Genomic DNA, 24,722 nt, shown 5'->3' on the forward strand with positions numbered 1-24,722 from the left:
AATATGTGAGGTATGTGGCCATATTGAACTCCACAATATGACTGTGACGACATTGCCTATGAAATGCATGCATGTTGACCGACTGCATGATCAACCTTGGATGTGCTTGCTGCCTCATCTATACTAAGAAAGTTTGCCGAGAGTGCCGATATACTGCCTGTCGTGATAGGAGACATGTTGATGCGACTTGACGTGACATCTTGTACGAAGCTAGAAGGGGTAACCTGGCATAAGCAACAACAAATCAGCATTATATTTTAGGTGTGCTACTGATAATTTTGGCGGTTCATAGTAGATGTGAGCTTTTTATTTCTTTTTTGCTCTCTGTGGACTCATTCAAAGCTCTTTCGAACCTGCGTCAGTGCTTTCCAAACCGAGTTTTACCACTTTCCAGTGTAATTCTGAACTTAGCATCATTTTTATAATTGGTTAAGTGATTTTTTGTGGTTATTGTTTAACATACAGAGTGTGAATAAAGTACTCTAAGCTTTAACATGATGTAAAAATGTTTCTGTCACACTAGTATGTGTGGTGCATGGTCACCACAGCCAATGAATCCTACTGGACCAAAACGCCTATAAGACCAATAGGCCGATTTAACCAATACACCTATAGGACCAATACACTTAAAGAACCAATACACCTATTGGCATCAATAATCTCAGGCTATTGATATTGTATTGGAAGTTTTGGTTTTTCTATTTGAATTATCTGTTGGTATCAGTAAAATTACTGTGAGTGACAGGATGATACACAAACTTGAGAGGAGATTAAACAAAGAGCTCTAGACTGGTAGGTAAAATTTTTTACACAGCACATAAGCTGGAACAACCCGTAAAAAATTTAAGCAGAGCTTGTCTTGCGACGACTGTCGACAGCAATATGTTTGGGGAGGGGGGAATGGTGCACAAAATCTGTCCAAAACACTTTTTTTTTTCAAAAGTAGGACTACTAAATGCTTCATCTTATGGTGAACATGTCCAGCAAGTGGTGTGCTTGTGGTTGCACCACAAGTGATTGAAAAATTGAGCCTCTAATGCATAGCCGCTCATGAAAGTGGGCATGGCTTCTGAAAATATTGTTTATGTTGCAATTTTCACTATAAAGTAATTCAACAGTAATGCAAACAATGAAGGAAGGACATGGCAAGAGCCAGAAAAGGTTTCGCAAGGAAATATAATGATGATGATGATGCAGACTATGCCCCAGGTGTACACTAGGATGGTCGAACAGCGAAAACTTAACACAAGATTTCTTAAAACGCTGTTTTGACTTGCATAAGGTATATTTTCTATGCAATGAATGACCATTCTTTGAAATTTCGATCAATAATTGCTCAGTGGTCATTGCAGAGACTGAACTAAAAACAATTTTTCAATGAATACTTGATTTTTTATTTACAGCTTTCTCCATCCAAAAGCCACCTAGTTAGAATGTTAAATCTAAAAAAAATTATTTCAGGAATGCAATTATGTCATTTATTGCTTTTAGTTCAGTAAAAACCGTGTTGTAAGGAAGACGCGAGAGCACTTTCGTCACTCTAGAAGGAATCATTTTTTTTTAAATGGTCCTTCACCAAATAACAAATGTGTTTCATTTATGTTTTTATAATATCCATACAACTCAACTTTCTTGCTTGAATTTTTACATGGAAGAAGTAGAAAAATTTAAATAGCTGTACAAAATTTGAATTTATTGTAGAAGTGGAATTTGAGATATTCCACAAATATGTTAAAAGCCGTCTGTCTGGGTACCATCCTCCTTGCACATGGAATCAATGGCATGGACAATTAGCATGGATAAATCACTTAGCAGAGACAAAGTGCTTGCCCCATCTGCCTCGCTTAACTTTGTCCTGCCTTTCACGCTTCATTCTACTAAAAGTATCAATATAGCGACAATGTATTGCCACCATCAAAACGAGTTATGCATGAGGCACGCATTGCAGCAGGACTCCTCTTTCGTGCTTCCCCAACAACATTCAGTGCCATCTAGTGGCACCATCGCAAAGCCTTCGCGTGGCCGCCGGAATGCATGGCGTGCCTGTGCATGCGAACACAGAAACTCGCCACGAGACCAGTGGGCTCCTGTCTCGCACTTCTTTCTGGACACGCTGCCCCGTATAGTGGTGCTATTGCGAAGTCCACGCACGGCCTCTGACACGAGAAGTGTGGTGGGCTTATGCATGTGAATACTGAGAATTATTCCCTTGCTTTCCGCACACCCAGTACTCAGCGACCGAAGTTGGCGAAATGTTGGTTGCAGAGCAGCGAACACCCAGTGCACTCATGCATGGTGCAGCTCACAAAAGCGATGACGTGAAAGAACCACTGAAAAGCAGCACATACCCAGTGCATTCGAGCCGCAGCCTGCTAAACCTGTCCTCGAAGAACCTGTGGGACGTGGGTTCATTTCTGCCCAGCACCAGAGAAATTTGAGGGATCTTTTTTGTCCTAGTAGAGCAGCACATTGCCAGGGGCACATACCTAGCTACCCGAGTCGGCATATAAGAGGTTCACTGAAGACACATATGGCACATATTTTATTTAGTTATTTATTTATTTATTTATGCATACTGCAGCCTCAATGAGGGTATTGCAAGAGTGATATGAATGACAAAGATACTAAATTTACCCCCCATTATGCTACTGATTGCGTCATTTTCAGAGAAATTAACAATGCTAACGACATTTAATTACTTACGCAGGACTTTGCCACTATAGGGAACTGGTGCAATGAATGGTTAATGAAGCTAAATATTAACAAATGCAAAGTCATACGTGTGTCTACAAAAACATCTAACATACCTTCGTACTACATTGACAACATGTCATTGGAATCAGTTTCTTCATATATATATCTTGGTATTTACATCACTTCTAACCTCAGCTGGTCTCTATATACTGAGAACATAATTAAAAACGCTAATCGCATGCTTGGCTACCTACGTCGCAACTTTTTCAGTGTACCTATTATTTGAATAACCAATGCTCATTAAGGGTTACAGACTGGATTCCAAGGGAAGGGAAGCGTAGCAGGGGCGGCAGAAAGTTAGGTGGGCGAATGAGATTTAAGAACTTTGCAGGGACAACATGGCTACAATTAGCACATGACCGGCGTAGTCTGAGAAGTATGGGAGAGGCTTTTGCCCTGCAGTGGGCGTAACCAGGCTGATGATGATGAGGACTAATTTGAAACATTTGTTATATAAATTTTTCATCATCATCAGCCTGGCTATGTCCACTACAGGGGAAAGGCCTCTCCCATACTTCTCTGACTGCGCCGGTCATGTGCTAATTGTAGCCATGTCATCCCTGCAAACTTCTTAAACTCTTCCGCCCACCTAAGTTTCTGCCGCCCCCCTGCTACGCTTCCCTTCCCTTAAAAATCCAGTCCGTAACCCTTAATGACAATCAGTTATCTTCCCTCCTCATCACATGTCCTGCCCATGCCCATTTCTTTTTCTTGGTTTCAACTAAGATGTCATTAACTCGCGTTTGTTCCCTCACCGAATCTGCTCTCTTCTTATCAACTTAATGTTACATGTGCACCCACCATTCTTCCCATAGCTCGTTGTGTCGTCCTCAATTTAAGTAGAACCCTTTTCGTAAGCCTACAGGTTTCTGCCCCGTAGGTGAGTACTGGTAAGACACAGCTGTCATACACTTTTCTTTTGAGGGATAATGGCAACCTGCTGTTCATGATCTGAGAATGCCTGCCAAACGCACCCCAGCCCATTCTTATTCTTCCAATTATTTCAGTCTCATGATCCGGATCCACGGTCACTACCTGCCCCAAGGAGATGTATACCCCTGCCACTTCCAGTGCCTCGCTACCTATCGTAAACTGCTGTTCTCTTCTGAGACTGTTAAACATTACTTTAGTTTTCTGCAGATTAATTTTTAGACCCACCCATCTGCTTTGCCTCTCCAGGTCAGTAAGCATGCATTGCAACTGGTCCCCTGAGTTACTAAGCAAGGCAATATCATCAGCGAATCGCAAGTTGCTAAGGTATTCTCCATTGCCTCTTATCTCCAATTCTTCCCAATCCAGGTCTCTGAATACCTCCTGTATAAACGCTGTGAATAGCATAGGAGAGATCGTATCTCCCTGCCTGATGCCTTTCTTTATAGGGATTTTGTTGCTTTCTTTATGGAGGACTATGGTGGCTGTGGAGCCACTATAGATATCTTGCAGTATTTTTAAATACGGCTCGTCTACGCCCCGATTCCGTATTGCCTGCATGACTGCAGAGGTTCTGACTAAATCAAATGCTTTCTCGTAAACAATGAAAGCTATGTATAAGGGTTGGCTATATTCTGCACATTTCTCTATCACCTGATTGATAGTGTGAATATGGTCTATTGTTGAGTAGCCTTTACGGAATCCTGCCTGGTCCTTTCGTTGACAGAAGTCTAAGGTGTTCCCGATTCTATTTGCGATTACCTTAGTAAATATTTTGTGTTGCATTGAGGGGTGTTGCATTGATGAAAACAAATGGCTACCTGTACTTTGTTTTCATCAATGCAACACCCCACAGTTAAGTGAAATCTGCTGAGCATTTATTTTGTACTAAAGAAACTGAAGATCTCATTACTGTAGCACTTAAGGGCATGTGTTCTCCCACCACAACTGCTGTAGGGTGACTAAACATTTGCTAACATCTATTGCTAACATCTATTGCTAACATCTTATGCTAACATCTTATGCTAACATCTTATGCTAACATCTTATGCTAACATCTTATGCTACCCCACAGCTGGTGTAGGGTCTCTAAACATTTGCTCAAGCAAGGCACACAGCTGCATGATACAGTCAGTGTGCAACTTTCTGCATCTCAGTGGCTATGTAAGAAGATCAGCTTACCTCAGCCGGGTTGCCAAGCGAGGGAGGCCGCAGGATGATGTGGCAGCAATCACAGAGCAGCATGACCAGGCACAGTGTGCGGCTCGCCGTGGGTGCCCCACGGCCACCGGCCGAGCCACTGGCACAGCTCCCGCTTCGACCTCTCAGACCCAGCAGCAATTCGGCCAAGAAGCAGACGTAGGCTGTCCAGCGGCGCGGCACCGTCGTGGTAGCATCCAGCGGCCGCAGCAGCTGGTCCCGCTCATTGAACCACTCGCGGCAGGCGCTTAGCAGGCTCTCCAGGAACGTCTCGCCTCTCTCCTTCTGCAGTGTAGGAACAGTCACCATAAGTATTGTGCATAGAGCCTGAGCAGAAAGTACTGGAATATCACAACTACCAGAGAAACCCCAGTATGACCACCAGCTCCTATAACTAGATGCCTGCAACATGAGCCAAAAACCCGCTGCCCTTCCCTTTTCATTTTCCTCCTTTCCACTTGGTAGGGCCACTAGCGCTCCTTGCAGTGGACACTCGCAACACACTGGCCGCTGCGCCACCGCACCGACAGTAAAGCTCCAGCAGACGACGACTGCACATTGCCATCTATGCGTATGCATACAAGATTCATGCTATTTCCTCCATATGTATTTCTTAGTAATGTGCCATTGCAGCATACCCCAATGCTCGCACAGTCAGACAAACAGACCTGGCCGTGTGTTTCCACAACAGCAGTTTGCGTGACCAGTGGCTAAAGCAATTTCGAGGAAGGATTAAGTGCCATCAAGTTACCCTCTGTAGTGCGTAGTCAGCACTTCCACACTGGGGACTTCAGGAAAGATTTACGGAGCAGCTGCTGAAGCCAGTTGTCATCGCCAGTGTTCTGACAGTTTTCGATCAAGTCAGGCCTCACTAGACCACAGCTTCCTGTGTCAGCCATTAGCATAAAAGCTACTGACCTGGCCTGCCGGCAGCAAGCGCAGCTTGCTGCCGGCACATGACTCACATGACTCCAGTGGTTCAGTCACATGACTCCAGTGGTTCAGTAATGACCATTACCCCACAGTTCCGGCTCGTAAATTCGGCAAGGCGCCTCCAATGAGAAAGAAAGCGGCATCCCAGAAATATAGTTAGCGGAGGCTCTGGTATAACAAACATGGATACAACAAATTATCACCTATAACAAACTACATATAACATGTTTCTTGCCAGTGTCAGCATGTAACAATATATATATTCTTGTCAAGAATATTACATATAAGTAAGGTAAATGCATGTTGGATGCAACTTTTTGATAATGGAGTCCACTATATTCGATGTGTGCTCAAGAAGAAACCGAACTTTTGCTGTAACACCTTTAGTGCTTATGGTACAACATTTTAAGTGCTGTCCCCTTCAAAGTAGTCCCCTCTATTGGCAATGCACTCTTCCCATCTTTTCTTCCGTTTTTGGAAAGCCTCCTGGAATGCACTTTCTGGAATAGGGCACAAGTCTCTTCTCGCATTGTCCTGGACCTCCTCTACAGTTTAGAAACGACGTCCTTTCAAGGTAGTTTTCAGATTGGGGGATATGAAAATGTCTGCCGGGGCTAGGTCCAGAGAATATGGTGGGTGGGACACAACAGGAGTGTAATGTTTCGCTAAGTAGCCGCAGACAAGGAGCGATGCGTGAGCCGGGCCATTGTCATGATGCAACATCCGAGCCTGCTTTTCCCACAATTCAGGCTTCTTACTGCGTACAGAATCTCTCAAACGTGCTAGGATTCCCTGGTAAACTTCTTTCTTTACCGTCTGACTATGCAGCACAAATTCCTGATGTACAATGCCTTCACAGTCAAAAAACACAACCAACATCACCTTCATTTTTGACCGACTCATGCATGCTTTTTTTGGACGAGGAGAACCTTTGGCCACCCACTGCGATGACTGCACTTTCGTTTCAACATCATAGCCATAAACCCATGTCTCATTGCCTGTTATGTTCTTAAAGTTTTCATCGTCATTGGCAGCAGCGAGCAGTTCCTGGCTGATTTAAACGCAGGTCTGCTTCTGTTAGTAAGTCAACAAACGCTGCACGAATTTTTCACTGACACGACGCATCCCAAGTTTGTCACTCGAAATTTCATATGATCCTACGCTGATACCCACTTCATCAGCAACTTCTCAAACAGCCCAAATGACGATTTCCACGAATCGCAGTTTGAACTCTCTCGACGTGGTCATCATCTCTGGATGTGGACGGTCGTCCAGGCTTGGGATCATCACCGACCGACATTCTTCCGTGTTCAAACCGCTTGAACCAATCATAGCACTGCGTGCGACTCATACAGCCCTCCCTGTATGCTTGGCTAAGCAATTAAAATGTCTCTGTGAAAGTTCTTCCCAAGTTTGTAGCAGAACTTCACACACACACACACACTGTTGTTCCAATTCCTTCATTGTCACTTTGGCACCAATACAAAGAACAGCTTGTTCATGTGCTCACTTCAGTGGCTGTAGCTCAGCAACTAACAGTCAGAGTGAAATGCAGCAAATGGCAGTTTGTTGTCTAAACCTGCCGCTACACGTGCTCAGTAGCCACAGCGCGCTCCCTCTGCCAGTTGGCGCACTATTTCAAAAGTTCAGTTTCTTTTTGAACACACCTTGTAGGGTGAGCAAGGTGAAATACAAAATTGGCATCTAACATTTGTTCGAGCAGTGACTGCAGTAGAGGTGCCGAGTCCAAGCCTCAGATGCTGGTACCTGCTAGATGGTTCTTTCATTACAAAACTACCTGAATCTCTTGTAACGAGAGAAGAGCAATTGATAGCTCAATGCAAATTATGAGCATTGTTTCATAGGGCTCAACCTTGCAGGTGCGTGCCTGCACACTGACATATACCACTGCACAGCGATGCAGCATCCCACGTTCAGCGAAGGACTGCACCAGAAGGCACAAGTCGGCGTCCTCCAATTACTGTTAGCCTCTCTGGATGCTTTGTGGAATGGCTGCTGCTATGCATGAGGTCACAGGCTCAATTTTCAGCTGCGGTGGCTGCATTTCGATGGGGTGGTACGCAATACAGCTGATGCACTTAGATGGAGCAAGCAAAGCAGAAAATGTTTCAGCCGACCTGGCTGCATTGGGGATGAGTGGAAGTCTCACATCTTGTTCACAAAGGAGCACAGGAACTGGCAGTGCAAGAAGCAATGTTACCACAGTAGCCACCTCTTGGTCCCTTACTCAGACAAGCGAATGCAGTGGCATTCACACTTGTGTGGCCATTGGTGAGGCCACGCTTACACCATGCCTAGAGCTGGCATGTGCAATGCTGGCAGCACGCATATCCCCAAAACTTTTGCTTTGATGCTGCATCCGGCAATGCTGGCACAGCAAGCTCGATTGTACTGCGTGCCCATGTGGCAGAGGCAAAGTGGATGTGTGGTCGTTATATTGAAGTTTTACTTAAAAGAAAAATACTGATAAGAGCGGGGAGGCCTGTTTAACGTCTGCCATCCAGAAACACTAAGGAACATCTTAGTGATAGTTGTAGGCACTAATCAATGCATATCTTCACTGCACTTCAGTACACTTCTGTGTGCCTGCCTCACTGAAGAAGCTGAATATGATAAACATGCAAACAAAGTCGTACCCATGTATTCATAAATGGGCTCTGGTACTATAGTGTAGTGTAGTGTGTGTAGTAGTGTAGTGGAGTGGAGTGGAGTGTACTGTAGTGGAGCCTTTGCATCCACGTTCAAGTAATCACCGCCCCTTCCAGTCCGTGAAGATAGTCGAACAGCAAAGCTGTGTTACTTACACCAAGTGTTACACCATGCAAGTTAAACTTCACGAGCAGTCTATATTGTAAATATTTTGTTTCGCCATTCTTTCACCTCGTTTTCACTTTTGCATGCTTCGCATGGTGAGCATACTTTAAGAGTGCTTTGTTTTGCAGTTCTCTCAGTGCTTTTTTTTTTTTTTTTTTTTTTTTGTCGAGCGCTGCAATCATTTTGGCAATTGGTTGGAGTGGTTTAACGATTGGTGTGGCTGCCAACACTTTTTGCTGGCGCAAGAAGTGCCGGCAGCCACGTGCTCCGAGTATAGCAGTCCGCCGTTGTCGCTTGCGTTCGATGTGTCGAGTTTGCTCGGTGGTGTGGTTAGCAGCGTCTGCCCAGCACTGCTGCTTGCGATTCTTCAAAACTAATTTGCTTCAAAATTAAATCGGTCCATTACATAAGACAATGAATGGCTTACGCCCTTAAGCCCTCAAGCTATGGCGCCTACCCCCTTAAATGCTGGAATAACAAGCTGCCACAGAGCCAGCTGTGGAAGGCTACGACGACGAACATGGGGGCAGTGGCACGAGCGCGTTCGTGTGGCAGCGCCGAGGAGTGCCAATGAGCCAGCTGTGAGAGAAGATGACATTCAAGCCATTGTTGATAATAGCTTTAGCAAAGTTCGACAACGACGGCACAGGGTCAGCATAAACTGCTTCACTGTAAAAAAAGTAATATCATCGCCTCTCCTATTTTCTTTCATTCCTCCATAATGATAGCGCATGTTGAACAACCCTAGCAGGTCAGACTCTATCCAGAGCACTCCACTACAGTGTCCATCAGTGCACATTTTTCATTGGGATGCTAAATCCCACAACTCAATCAAGGATACTCAGTCAAGTATTCCTAATGGTCCTCCAATCAAGAGCCCACTTTGACTAGAGGTCCTGAAGGGTGGTACTGCACTTCAAATGTAATTTAATGCCCCTTGGTAATACCCGAGCAAAAATGTCACACACTCAGCACCTGCTACAAGCCTTTACAGCGACGACGTGTTCCTCAATCAAATGATTATCTGATCAATAATTGCAGAGTATTGTTAAAGCACAGTAAGCTTCAGTTGAGGAGTGGCAATCGCCTGCACTCGCTGTAGTCGAGGAAATGCTTCAAATCATGGTTTGTTTGTCAACCAAGATAGAAAGTCAGTGTCAGTTTGAACCTTTGCATGAAAGTGTGGGCGACTTATTCTGTTTTTCAACTTTTTCTGTTTAATTTTTTTTTACTTCTGTATGTTCACATTAGAAATGGGTCACTCAGGAGCAAGCCAGATCTTATGAGCCGCTCTTTTTAAAGAACAAATGAGTCGTGGTTCAGTAAAAGGGAGTGGTGGTTCTTTTGGAGAGAGGAAGCCAGTTCGCCCTCATTCAATGAGCTGCTCGTTTAGTGAGCCCTGCCGAACCGTGTCGTCAGAGCCGGGTCTTCTGCTCTATGCCACTTCTGTGCCTTCTGCTAGTGGTGCAAGAAAGCAACTGCCCTCCCACACTACCTCCCAAGAATCGCAACCACCCCTTCACAGTCGGCTGTCTTTCGAGCCACTTTTTTTAAATAACGAGTGAGCCATGGTTCAGAAAAAGTGAGCAGCAGTTACTTTGGAGAGAGGAAGCCGGTACTCGTTCAGTGAGCCGTGCCGAACCATTCTGTCAGAGCCGGGTCTTTTGCTTGGTTTCGTTTTCTTGCCGACGAGTGGCGGCCAGTGTGGGCAGACTCCCGCTACTCGTACTCGCTCGTTGTGTGCGCAGCAGTCCCTTTGGTTTTGTGCGCATCCTACAGTGTGGCACCCGATGCAACCGAAGGGAGAAGAAGCCTTAATTAGCAAAGGATGGTGCTGTTCATTGCCTGCTGCTGTTCAGACGTTGTCTCACTACTCTCACTGATCACGCATTGTGCGCTGGTGCAAGAACACTTCGAAGACAAATTCTTCCGTGTCTTTAAGGACAACAGATGAATGTACAGTTTACGGCCTGGTCTTTATTCGTGCTAATTAGCGTAGTGATGAAAATGTCACCCATGTCATCCACTTCTGTGCATTATCTGAGCCTGTATCATTAGCATGTCAATAAAATGAGGCCAATGATGTGTTGTGCGGTAATGCGACTTCCTTTTTGTTTTGTTTTCCTGGCGCATGATGGCATGATTGCTGGTATCGCATGTGCACTCAAGAAAAAAAAAACGAAAGGTACATGCGGCAGGGTGCGGGGGGAGAATGAGCCAGCATGAAAAGAAAAGCGACCAAGACAGGGCGGAGGCACCGCATGGCATAACACAAGTTACAGGTTACAGATTTAAGTGAACCAGTGAGACGTTCAAATGAACCGGTTCACTCCAGTGAGTTCAGCCGTTCCAAGCCACTCACTGAAGGGAGCCGTTTTGCCCATCTCTAGTTCATAAACTCTGGGTCCACCTGACTAAAAATTCTGTTATAAGAGAACACCCATGTCATGCACTTTAGTTGTCTCTGGTCTTAGCACTGAGTTTTGCTTGTAACCATAAAACTTGCATGCTGGCACCAGACTCCAGGTAGTGTAAAGCAGAGAAGTCATGTGATCAGTTACCGCAATAATGGAGAGGCACAGCTGAGCCGATGGCTCAGCATTCTGGATGCCCTCAGTGGCCCTCTGGCAGATTGCCCGCACCAGTTCCATCAGCTGGTGGGAGCTCAATGTGTTCGGGTCTGGGAAGAGAACAGGGGCATGTCATCAGGAACACGCTGAGCATGTGATAGGTGCACAGACAGCTGGCAAAATGTTACACAAGGTGGAGTTGTGCAGACACAGTATAGCATATGCAGTTCAGAGATAACCTGAGAAAAGCATGGCAAGCAGTAGCAGCAGCAGATTAGATCCAGTGATAAGTCCACTGAAAAACTGCGAAGACAGGATTGGTTCAGTCGGCACAGAACACCAGAAACTGAAGATCTTCTGGAGAGGCCTTTGTCATGCAGGTTATGTAAGTTGTCTCATTACGATGATGATCACAATAATGATAAGCAATGGGTGCACTAATCTGTTAGAATCAACAGAGTGTGAACAAAGAATGGCTCCGTCCGTAGCCAACTTTTGAACAAGGGCACTTGTCTCGGTCATGTTTATGAAGTCCCCTCATTAAAATATTCGCTCCAGGCCGAGGCCTCCCTCTCCTGGACAATTTTCATCCAATCTCTATTCTTCCATAACATTTCTTCCCATATTCTGCCAACTTTCACATGGAAATTAGGAAAGCAATAAATTGTAAAATCTCACTAACACTTAGACAAACTCATGCATCCAGCCAACAATATGCTGAGCGTGTATTTATTACAAGAACTCAAAATGCATGAGTGTGTTTATTATTGTGCTCAGAATTCCAATGCGCAATACTGAAATACATGTGCCATGAACACTTTTACACATTGGACATTTTTTTTACAACAAATTATTATACAAGATATTTGGCAACTAGTAACAAAAAATTAATGAAATTTACCAAGTTGTCATTGATGACAACATTCTTTGCATAATTCTAGAAGGAAAAGAAAGAGCTTCTCATTAGTCAACATTAGTGTTGCCATTTCATATTTCTTTTTGCTTGACTAAGCAACAAAAATTACTATTCAGCCATTGGCGAATTTTTTTAGTAACATGACAGAACAATTGGTGACATTTTAGCAAATATTAAGTTACGAAAGCTATTTAGGAAATGCCTTTGTAGATTGCACTTCATTGTAAAAGCTACAAGCAGGTGGCCGAAATTGACCATACAGTGCATTGGCTCAGTCACAATGATGAAGCAATGCTGTTCTCAACTGTCACTCACCCTATTACCTCTCCTGAAGTTTACTCCTGCTAGCGCGAATTAACAGAGGCTATAAGCTGCAATTGATTGCACCGAGCCAAACAATGTTCGCATTGTGCTCACACAATTTATGTTTCTTTTTTATTTATTATAAAACTTATTACATAACAGGCTTTAACACTGCGAGTGCTGCACTTTCACTAAATACATTCAATTGGTGGCCGTTCACATATGTAACCGCAAATTACATTACCAAAACTTATTGCAATAAGTTTTGTGATAAGAATTCGAACACTGCAGGAAAATAATAGGAGAGTTGAACTGTCGAATCGTGTACGTGTCAGAACAGCTGAGCTTGTTCATGTCAACTTAAATGCACTGCTTCTGTTTCCCACAGCATTCAGACAAATCAATACAGCACGGAGCTTTCAGGTGGAACAATGGACAGCAATGCAGTAAATTGCCCGTGCAAACATCATGTAGGTGGTTGTCATCAGTCTGAACAACGTGAGCAAGCATTGGTCACAGAATTCTTTCCTCCTTTCATGAGCGATAAAAATTAGATTTGCAGGCATAACATTGACCGAGTGCCTATTCATGCTGGTAAAATCAGGTTACTTGTGTTTCTTTGAACAGTGCTGGGTTTGTAACATTACAGTTTGGATGTAAATGCAGAATTTCAGCTGTCACCATCTATTATTTTCTAAATATATTCCATTACAGGAACTTTCTACGCCTTGCCAGTATTTCTGCTGTTTATTCTACGTCTGCACAGATGCTCGATGAATGTAAAATGTTTCAGTAGATGCATTACGTCATGTTAATTCTTTTGTTACCACACCTAATCAAATCGATCACTGGTGATTAATGCTTTAGATCGCCGATTTCCACATGTTGGAGCTGTTTCTTAACCACTTAAGGCCATCCAGTAGTTGGTACAGGCCCTGAACTTTCAGAATCAGTTTAAATTTTCGCACTCCGGCAATGTTGCGATTTTGATGGACCTTTTTACGAACTTATGTGTGTATGTCGTAGCGAAAAGAGGCATGGCTGTCACTTTCTGCTGCGCTCGAGAAAAAATCATGCCGCTCAGGATTACGCCGCATTAGCATCAAAATTTTGTAATAAAATGACCCCCAGCAAGTCAAGAAGCATATCGCCGGCTTTGCCGTCCGACAGTGCTGCACAGTGATAATTAACCGAAAATAATGCCAGCCGTTCACTAGCAAGCTTACGTTTGGAGTACGAGTCGTTTTATTCTGGCAAAGCGTATTCCTGAAAGTCTGTCGCATGTCCAACATGTGGACCTGCATTTTCGAACCAGTTTCAAAGAGTTTCGGTTTCAATTCTCTCGTAAAATCCAGGCAAGGGGTGCTGCAGGTGCCCACTACGTAAACTCACATTGCCACTGCGTAAACTCACTCCCATGGCATCACCCTGCGTGGCTGCGTCACGAGAAAAGCGTTGTGCTCGAAACAATGCTGCACCCGCACTTCAATTTAATATGAGGACAAGAGTTATGATTCTGAAGATTCTGAAGCCGATTCAAGCTCTGAAGGCAACGATGTTCTGAGTCAGCATGGGACAGCTGCAGCTGTTCACCGGCGAGTTTCCTTTATGGCCTTGAGCGGTCTCCTTCCTTGTGTGCACTTATCTGCTGATCTTTTTGCACGACCTGAGAGCTCTACTGATTATCTTCAGGGTGCATACTTTGCTTGGTTATGACCTGCTGCCATCGGCAACAAAGAAACTTCCGTACACGCCACCTGTAGCACATCTCGGCCCAGCATTGTGGATCATGCGCAAGACAGTTTAGAACGGCAAGAGATTTCTTTCTACTCTTCTCTTCAGAGGTGATAAGGACAATATGAAAAAATTCTAACTGTTATTCTTGGATGCATAATCTTGTCGGATGCATAATCTTGTAGTTGCCCAGCTACGCTGGGAGCGATCAGTCCCAGCAGAGGTGCATGACTCTACATGAACTGGTGAAGTATGTTCCTTGGACTTCTCATCGGACCAGCCTCAGAAAATACCGAAAAGATGGAACTGCAATATGTGTTACAGGGCCCGCAAAGATGAACAAAAACCAAACAGGGGTTTTGTGGGAAAAGTGCGGAGTGCACCTACGCTTCACAAAATTCAGGAACTGCTCCACCGCATGGCATGAGCGATGAACTGGTCTTAGTTTCTCCTTTTGCATCCGAAGAACAGCAGTGTACTGAGCATTTACTTTTTCAGACGCTATTCCTGGGTTATTTACCCTTGAAGTTTATATTCTGAATTTCTTTTGATATGAATGTGTTCGTACATATCATGTCTTTTATTGTTTTTATCAACTGGCAGCCAAAATGGTGCTTTCTAGAATTTTTATGTTTTACCTAACCAATTTTTTAGTTTGGCAAAGTATGTTTTCGGAAAGAGCATTTCATTACGTACAATATGCTATGCTGCAATGTGTGCTGGAATATCGTTTGTAGTGGTAAATAATTTTTTTCCGAGACCTCTAAAGAAACTACCATTTTCTTGTGGTAACGAAAGAGTTAATGGCTGAAGTCAGCTTCCATTTTCCAAAATGCCTGTGTTCTTTAATATTCACTCGACAATTTTGGTGACATTGCCGCGAAACTTAGCAATTATTTAGTGACTGTCTCATTCTAAAGACACTCAAATTTGGCAATACTAGTCAACATTAACAAATTTTGTTTAAAAAAATCCTACTATTTTTTCCCATTAACACTTGAATGTTTTTATATGTGACATACTTTTATCCTGAATGTAAAAAATTTCTGCAATAGCTAGAGTGCCTTTAATGTAAGTCATCTTCAGACCTATGATGTTGCCAAGCCTTCATCAAGATATCAGAGATAACAGGTCTAAAACTGAGATATTAGCCAGAAAAGTTCACGTGTGAGAAAAAAAGCAATAAACAATAGCTCTCAGGTTGGAAAAATACAGGCGAGGTGAAGCACATGTGTTTACACTTAGATGCAGGTTAAAGACGCTCAGGTAGTCAAAATTAATCCAGCGCCCTTCATCATGGCATGCTCAAAACTAGGGTTCTTCCTTTTTGGGCTTTATCTTGTTTCCAAATGCAGACATTAAATGGACATTAAAAATAGAGGCTGATGATAAGACATTTCCCTTGAACAATCACAAGAAAACAAAAGGAATTTCGGGAACTGTTGTATGGGCATTGGTCATCAGACAAGGGTACAGTGTACTAGATAGGGGCAGTGTGTTCAGAAGGCGGAGCGCGCCACGCGCCGCTTTGAAGCCGGGAGCGTAGACAGGTCCCGGATGTATGCGGCGGCGCTGCAGTCGCACGGGCTGTATGGACACGTTCTCCGTGTGTTGCGGCCAGTTGCAGCGTGCTTGCCATGTGTTTGTTCTGAAGGGCTCTGAAGGAATTCCTAGAGTTTCTGTCTCCTTGGGAGTCACATGCAGAAGGATTGCCATTTGTTGGGCGTGTTGGTAGACTGACATGGAAAGCATATTTAGCGCCAGCGAACTAGGACAGAAGGGAGACGACACCACAATGCGCTAACTTCAACTTGATTTTCAGAAAACACCCGCCTACTTAACTGTGCATGTGTTAAATAGGTGGGTGTTTCCTGAATATCAAGTTGTTGAAGTTAGCGCATTGAGGTGTCGTCCGAGTCCCTTCTGTCCTTGTTTGCTGACACTAAATATGCTTTCCATTGCAAAAGGACTTTGCGGCTTGAGCCAGTCGACGGCAGATAGGCTCCGTGTGACATTGTGAAGCACTTGGGCTCTGTTAGAATACTTGGAAGGAGAGGGTTTTAAATACCTATTGACATCTAGACTAAGCCAATAAAAGTTGGAGAACTTCTTGTGATGGGGGGGGGGGGGGGGCGTAGTCGTGCGCGCATCCAACGATCACCCAACGCCGTCTCAATTTTTTATTGTTGTGAATTGCCTTTTTATATCTTGGCGAAGGCAATGCAAACAGGAAACACAGAGGTCAGTAAACGTTTGGTATCGCTATTTCACTCACCTCATAATTCTGACAAGAAAGGGGATGTTGCGTCACAATTGACGAGTTAGTTGAAGCTGGAAATCTGATGCTGGTAGAGCAAAAGCTAAACAATACTCCGGCAGAGCACCGGGCTTATGTGGAGGAAAGGAGCAATGATCGCCTCATCCATTATATATGGCAGGGCATGTCGCGCAGAAATTTTTTATTCGCAAGAAATGCGAGGACTGCCGCTCTCTTCTTTTGCAGAACTCTAGTGTCAGTAGCAGTCTCAAAATTCACGAAATTTGTGACAGGGGAGGATTGCGCTGTATCCCTCCAAGTTGCTTATCGAAGCACCAAAGAAACTTGAGGGAATATATTTACAACCTTCTTCAGCAAAGAGGAGCTTTGCAGCAACATTTAGTTGATGACACGATTCTAGTGAAAGCTTTAAATTTGGCTATGCCATAGGCTGCAAATTACATGCTGATGATTTCACATCAGCAGTTCGTTTTTATGTCCTAACAAGGCTGCACTTTTACGTTAAAGGTGTTAATCAGTGAAGAGAAGCACGACGAAAAAATAAATTGCACTTTAAAGTTAGCTATACTGTTCTTAGCAGACTGGTGCAACATATGCATGCTGACCCTTCTTTGTCTTTTTCGTCTGAATGCACAACTTATTCTGGTGCGTTCAAAAAGCTAATTTTGTGAGTATAATTACAAATGAATTGAGTAATTTATTTGCACATATTCATTCCGCTATAGGTCTCCATTGTTTGGGTAGGAATGTACTTGCACTGCTTTTCTGTGTTTTGGCATACTGTGTGTAGTTTTGCAGAGATCCCTATTACTTGGCGTCATTCCTACCTGTTTTATTCATTCCATAGAAATGTAGGATGTCAGTGTGTCTCATACTCACACATGAGCCTGACGTTCGGGAACACTTCATGATGTAAATAAAGAAAATTCACGAATAAACTATGCAAACGTAGTTGCGGGGGGCTTGCAAAACAGAATGAAAGAACGAGGGACAAATATTTATCGCGAAAGAAGGTAAATGCCAAGCAGGCAAGCTCTTTGGCTTTGGGCTATGTACGTACATGTTGTTTTGCCTTCTCTCCTACAACAGCGGCTGAGGAACTAAGCACTTCACGTTAGGTCGCAGATGCCACGGCCGCTTTTTTATGAATGCAAACCGCAAAAGAAAATGTGTGCACCTGGAATCCGAGTTTGTTTAAATCAATTCGATCTCCTTTACTACGGCGTTATTTGCAGCCGACTTTTCCGTTTGAACAATTTCTGGTTACGAGGCAGCATGGCTCAAAACAAATTTAACGGCTTTACGCCACTACTTCAATGTCTGCAAAACCTTTGCTGTCAGGTTAATAAATGCGTCTAATGGGCGTTGAGATGCGCTAGGAGTGTGCATACAATTCATCTTTTATATGAAGTAAGTTTCGGGGATGCATCTTAACAACCGCCGAGGATTTGCACATCTATTTCATTGCGACAGAAAATGATGATCAAAATATCAGCATGCAGCGCTGGCGCTACGCTGTACGTTCCGTACAGCCCATGTTCCTGCAGCGCCATCTCGTGCTATCTACATATGAAGCGCCTCAGCGGCGAGCGCTCCCTGAACACACTGCCCCTATTCTAGTACATTGTAACAAGGGGCTGAAATGTGACCATGAGGCAGTGCTGCCAACCTCTGAAGACAGATTTCCCCTAAGTTTGATAAAAAATTCCCTAGATTTCTCAAGAAGCCATTGTCCAGTTTGTCATATGGCTTCTGACGAGAAATTATTTTACTATGCAAATAGACTGCAAAAATTTCGTGCTAAAATTTATTGCTTGGATCTATTTCAAATATATAAATAAAATGTTACTGCACTCAACCCAAATCATCATCATCATCATCAGCCTGACTACGCCCACTGCAGGGCAAAAGCCCCTCCCATACTTCTCCAACTACCCCAGTCATCTGCTAATTGTGGCCATGTTGTCCCTGCAGACTTCTTAATCTCATCCACCCACCTAACTTTCTGCCGCCCCCTGCTACTTTTCCATTCTCTTGGACTCCAGTCCGTAACCCTTAATGACCACCGGTTATCTTCCCTCCTGATTACATGGCCTGCCCATGCCCATTTCTTTTCCTTGATTTCAACTAAGATGTCATTACCTCGTGTTTGTTCCCTCATCCAATCTGCTCTTTTCTTATCCCTTAACGTTACACCCATCATTCTTCTTTCCATAGCTAATTGCATCGTCCTCAATTTAAGTAGAACCCTTTTCGTAAGCCTACATGTTTCTGCCCCGTAGGTGAGTACTGGTAAGACACAGCTGTCATACACTTTTCTTTTGAGGGATAATGGCAACCTGCTGTTCATGATCTGAGAATGCCTGCCAAACGCACCCCAGCCCATTCTTATTCTTCCAATTATTTCAGTCTCATGATCCGGATCCGCGGTCACTACCTGCCCCAAGTAGATGTATACCCCTACCACTTCCAGTGCCTCGCTACCTATCGTAAACTGCTGTTCTCTTCTGAGACTGTTAAACATTACTTTAGCTTTATGCAGATTAATTTTTAGACCCACCCATCTGCTTTGCCTCTCCAGGTCAGTGAGCATGCATTGCAACTGGTCCCCTGAGTTACTAAGCAAGGCAATATCATCAGCGAATCGCAAGTTGCTAAGGTATTCTCCATTGCCTCTTATCCCCAATTCTTCCCAATCCAGGTCTCTGAATACCTCCTGTAAACACGCTGTGAATAGCATTGGAGAGATCGTGTCTCCCTGCCTGAGGCCTTTCTTTATTGGGATTGTGTTGCTTTCTTTATGGAGGACTACGGCGGCTGTGGAGCCGCTATAGGTATCTTTCAGTATTTTGACATACAGCTCGTCTACACCCTGATTCCGTAATGCCTCCATGACTGCTGAGGTTTTGACTGAATCAAACGCTTTCTTGTAATCAACGAAAGCTATATAGAAGGGTCGGTTATGTTCCGTACATTTCTCTATCACCTGATTGATAGTGTGAATATGGTCTATTGTTGAGTAGCCTTTACAAAATCCTGCCTGGTCTTTTGGTTGACAGAAATCTAAGGTGTTCCTGACTATTTGCGATCACCTTAGTAAATACTTTGTAGGCAACGCACAGTATGCTGATCTGTCTATAATTTTTCAAATCTTAGTGGTTAGATTATGTTGGCGTTCTTCCAAGATTCCGGTACGCTCGAGGTCATGAGGCATTGCATATACAGGATGGCCAGTTCCCAGATCAACCCAAATATAATGTCACAGGTTTAAGCTAACAACACGGCTGCACTTGCAGCCATATTCACAGAAGCATATGTCAGCAGATTTATACTTTGCTATACATGCAAAACAAGATTTACGCTGAACCTTTTTGCAATAATAGTATGGAACATTAGCACCGCACCCCTATAACAGAGTGAACCAGTATCAGGACAGTGTGCTACTGCACAGCACGAATGCAAAAGATGTGCAGTAATTTTTTCTTGCATGCCACGTAACTGGAGCAGCACAACTGCACGTAGATGTCATTTGCAGTGAAGCATGCAGATAAGCAGACTAATGTATCCTTTGCTCCATGTCAGAACTAGCCCAAACACACCACCATTGCGACTTCTGTCAAGGTTGTTTGGCCTATGGACTGTTCCTGGCAAATTTTAGTATACAGGTGCATCAGCACCTTTGTCTGGTGTTGAAGAATAAATTTGTTTTGCCAGCCACAGATCAATATTTCCTTCAATGTGCACAGAAATTGACAGCCCAGGGGCAACAGGAGCATTGCTTCGTTAATGAGCCCAGCACATTCCCACCTTGTCATTTGCTCGGCAAGATGCTTTCTCTGCACTGCTGTACAATCAAAAGTCATACTTCGCATGGTGATGCGGAGATAATTTAAGGTTAGTGAAATCAAAATATGACCTTCACGGTAGCGGTTCCACTTATCGATCGGTCGTTGTGTCGCCGCAGCAGTGATTGCGTTTTAGCACAAAATTTACCTACATTTTGACAACATTCCCTATATCCCTAAACAAGACCTGTAATCTCCAAACTTAGACAAACTTCCCCGAGGTTAGCAGCACTGCCAGGGGGTGAGGCTTTTGCCATCACCAAAGCTACGTGGGTGAATGGCGCGAACAACGCACAGGTCGACATCACACAGAGACAAGCGCTCGCCCCTGCCTAATGTTGTACATATTACTACACTTTACGCCATGCAAACTTGCAACAAATAATGGAATGCCAACTAGCCTGATCTTCCATGCCAACCTTGTTTAGCTGCCCTTTGGTGGAAGCTTATCTGCAGAGCATGGCTGCTTATGGAGCCACCTGACTGCACTCGGCAGACAAAAATGCGAGCGGCGTGTGAAAAGCAAATGTGGGACTCACCGTGCAGCGCCTTCTTGACAAGGCCCTGGTACTCGGCGGGAAAGGAGGCATTCGCAGGCACCGGCTCATCGTGCGAGAAGCTCTTGGAGCGCCGCAGCGAGCTCTTGCCAACCACCGGCGGGTCCTTTGTCGACGACGGCAGTGAGGAAAGCACCACGGGCGGAACCTGCGTATGCCACAGCAAGACTGATTAGGTTGTGCACCACAGTGAAGGGTCCATATTACATTACTATAGGCATTGCCAGTATTGCAACACCATTTCTGAAGAACGCTTTACGGCAAGACAAATTTGGACTACGGCTAAGCATACAAAAGCGCCTCCACCATATGGGAAAAGGGGTTCCATTATAACAAAGGTGTTTGAATAAGATTCACCGCAACACAGAATTGTACTGAGGTGAAGCGTTTTGGACAATAGGCAGAGTTGATTAGAGTAAAATGAAAAGTGAAATTACCTACAGCTATTCAGGGTGCCAACGCAAGAACGTGCACACTGGGTGCTGGCAGGCTTCATGGTACAATAAGTCATTACATCTATAACGAGGCTTACAGTTGTCACTGTAAAACATGCGGTTCCGCATGGCACGCAAAACAATCTGAATAATTATGCCGGCGACAGCAAAAGGAATTAGTGTAGGTGGCTTTTCCCCAAATAACCTCTAACTGTGGAGAAGCTAGCTTTCAAAAACACTTACAGAGTTGCTTTTGCATACACGCACACAGAGACAGATTTAGGGGCATCTGGCAAGTCACATATACGCATCTTTCATATAAAATGACGTAGTGGCCATGCCCATACACGCCCCCCACTAGCTGCTCCCAATGGGTGAGTTTCTAAACTCTGTATCACATGCTTTGTAGTGCTGATGTGTGTAGCATGTATGTTAAGAGGGGCCCTTAAGGCAGAATAACATTATCTGCCACAGGGGTAGTCTTTTTTTATCTGTTAGAAAGAAAATAAAGACCACCAAATCCAGCAATACCTATTCCCATAACACGTAAGAAAGCTTAAAACTCGCAGTAAGTATGCAGACAATGTGAGCATTTTATTCACCCGACGGTACTTGCCAACTCCCTTAGGTACAGGAAGCTCTCGCAAAGAAAGTCCTCTGGGCGGTCACATTCAAGGTGCTGAATCGCCAACCATCGATTCTTTTCAGTTTTCTACAACTGTTCCATTTCTTGTCAGGCGAAAGCTGCACATCGGATCCTGCAGGGTGCTGCATCACACCCACCCTCGCCATACCCTTCACCTCTCCACACGTTCTATGTTCCGCCAAGTTGTCCAGGGTGTGTCATTGGTCTCTTCTTCGACTCCTGCGCATCATTCTGCAAATCCTGTGGGAGGCTCCACTCCTGTATCGGTGCGTGTTTAAAGTGACGATCCTCAACAAACGGCACAAGTGATGACTGTTGCGAAGAGACAGATGAGAGGGCATGTTCATCCAATTTTGAGCACGTAACTTTTGTTTGCAGTAAAAACAAGGTGCTATACGAATTGATTCGGAATGGCATCACCCTTGGCCAGCGGCAACCTTTAATATGAGGCATTCTCGTCACATGTAGACCGGTTTTTCCTGCCGGGTACCAAAGGGTTTTCGTGGACCGACCCAAAGGCAGTACATGCAGTCTAACACAGCATCTCAAACAGTGACCTACGATTGCATTTGGAGCACACAGCTGTTATAAACTCCCAGATAGCGCTCAATGTGGCCTTCAGACCCGGCAGAGCATCCATGTGCAATCACTTATTGCTTGACATATCTGCTCTCAGATTCTAAGCATATCGCAGTTGGGTTCTTTCTCAAGTGTGTGTTCACGTCAGCAATGATGCACATTGGATCTAATTGCTCCGCCCTAACTGCTCAGTCCACCCCTGAAGTCAGCAGTGACGTCACCGGTAAAAACACAGTCGAAACCGCAATGAGCTGAACCGATGGAGGTTGAGTAATTGTGTCAAGTTTATATAGGTATCATATTGTACATACTCTAACAACACAAAATTGCGTACAACTATCATCTGGAACAATGCGATGTCATTTAGGTAAACATTTAATCTTAGCAGCATGCGGAGCATGTTTAGCTTCACAAAGTTACCACAGTTCACGAGTGCCCTTCCACTACAAAACGACAATGTTTTGGCACTACGACAACGTAGTGCCAAATTTTTTCTGGTACAGTGTTTGCCTCATTCTAGTGCCGTTGTTTCTTCTGCTCCCAGCCAGACGTGTTTCAGTCGTGGTATTCTACGGCCACACGTGCAAGGGCACCCACCTGGAAGTGCACCGCCCTGGGCGCAGCAGGTTGCTGCTGAGAGGGCGCTCCGATGCCATTGGTGCCATTCATGAGCGCCGCCTGGTGGTGGTGGTGATGTTGGTGATGGTGGTGGTGGTGGCTACTGTTGCTTGGAGGAGGAGCCACGTCTTCGCTCGACTGAGGCAGGTCTGCACATCGCGCGCCCAACGATTGCTCTGGTTTTGCACAATAGTGCATCGTGCAAGAGCCTCACATTACGATTCGCATTAACATGACCAAGAGCATATTACTCCTTTTCCTTCGCTTTTGCGCATTTTCACTTGGTTTTGCAGAAATTCACGCTTCCATGTAGCCTTTCGACTTCTGACATCTGCCATAAGGACATTTCCAGCCATTGTTTTTTTTTTTGTTTTTCGTGTGTTACATGAAGTTCCAAACTTTGACGCTTGCCGACGTTTTATGATTTCCAAAGTTTACACAATTTACTATAATAGTTCTTTCTACAAACCGGTTCTGGTACGAGGAGGTTGATGCATCATGAGATCATGATATTGGCTCACCTAATTTGTTCTTACAATCGCTGTGCATGTTACACGCAAGCGTAAGCCGAAGAAAGTCGCACAGAACATTTTTTTTTTCTCTCTTTTATGACCGACATCATCCTACAGATCGAGCCTTGTTAATCAAGTCAATAAACTTTGTTCTGTGCGACCATTTGGGGAACAGCGCTAAGAATGTTTTCTATGTCGGCGAAATCAACACCAGAACTATCTCTTATCCTCTTTAATACCTTCCTTTCCTATCGGGCCCGCCCGTGTAGGCTGTCCGAACCATTTCGGTCAATCAAAGAACATTAATGGCAGATTTGTAATAAAAACAGACGAATAGTTTTACCTCGTCCCAGCTTCATTTCCATTTTTACAAGCTAACAACCGACTTTTCTTATATCTGTCAACATCTGGCTCTTATGTCAAGGTCTTATGCAAATTTAAACCCACTACTATTCTAACTATTCGCTTCGAAATTATTCAATACTAATTACTAGATGCTTCGACTTTGCTTTGAACCAAAAAACTTTTGTTTGTACAAGCATAGTAAATTGTCGTACACCCGACGGTAGCACGAAGCTACAAAAAAATGCGTATCGGTTTCACACAAATAGTGCTTCACACTTGAAAAATTCAGCCTGGTTTGGGAATATAACACAGCACCAGTGCCTTTCTGGAGGAGTCGCTCTACTGTCTGAGCTCGTCAGAACCGCTAGAAGATGTCAAAAGGCCCGGGACAAAAACGATATTTTCTTGAATTGGGAAGTTTTCTCTCAGAGAAGCTCGTATGACTTCATGTGTTGCTCGTGCAGCTCTCGAGTGAATGACAGTTTCATTTCCTTTTTATGTTAAGCTTTTTTTTTTTTTGCGCGGCCATCCTTTCTGAAAAATGAGTTTGTCAAGCCCAATACAATTGGGCAATGTTTCACTTCAATTCAATTTCTTAGCAAAACATTTCAATATAACACATCATATATGCGGGCAGTGGTCCCAACGGAAAAACTGTTCGCAAAATACTAAAGTTAGCACAGATTTCTCTTTGTCTCAGAACTAGTTGCTGAACTATTACGTATCTGCTCGG

General features: G+C 44.1%; 1 protein-coding gene across 3 annotated transcripts in view; it reads right to left on the reverse strand.

Annotated features, from left to right (window-relative positions):
- The window catches only part of LOC142590625 (MIF4G domain-containing protein-like), a 159,905-nt gene that overhangs the window by 8,051 nt on the left and 127,132 nt on the right, over positions 1-24,722 (reverse strand). For all 3 annotated transcript variants that reach the window (XM_075702961.1, XM_075702960.1, XM_075702962.1), the window contains 4 exons: positions 23,112-23,281; positions 20,838-21,003; positions 11,214-11,332; positions 4,867-5,169 (listed from right to left, as the gene is read on the reverse strand). In XM_075702961.1, coding sequence (XP_075559076.1) covers positions 4,867-5,169; positions 11,214-11,332; positions 20,838-21,003; positions 23,112-23,281 — 758 coding nt within the window. The remainder of the gene's footprint in view (positions 1-4,866; positions 5,170-11,213; positions 11,333-20,837; positions 21,004-23,111; positions 23,282-24,722) is intronic.

Source organism: Dermacentor variabilis, chromosome 8 (genome assembly GCF_050947875.1).
Source record: "Dermacentor variabilis isolate Ectoservices chromosome 8, ASM5094787v1, whole genome shotgun sequence".
NCBI lineage: Eukaryota > Metazoa > Arthropoda > Arachnida > Ixodida > Ixodidae > Dermacentor > Dermacentor variabilis.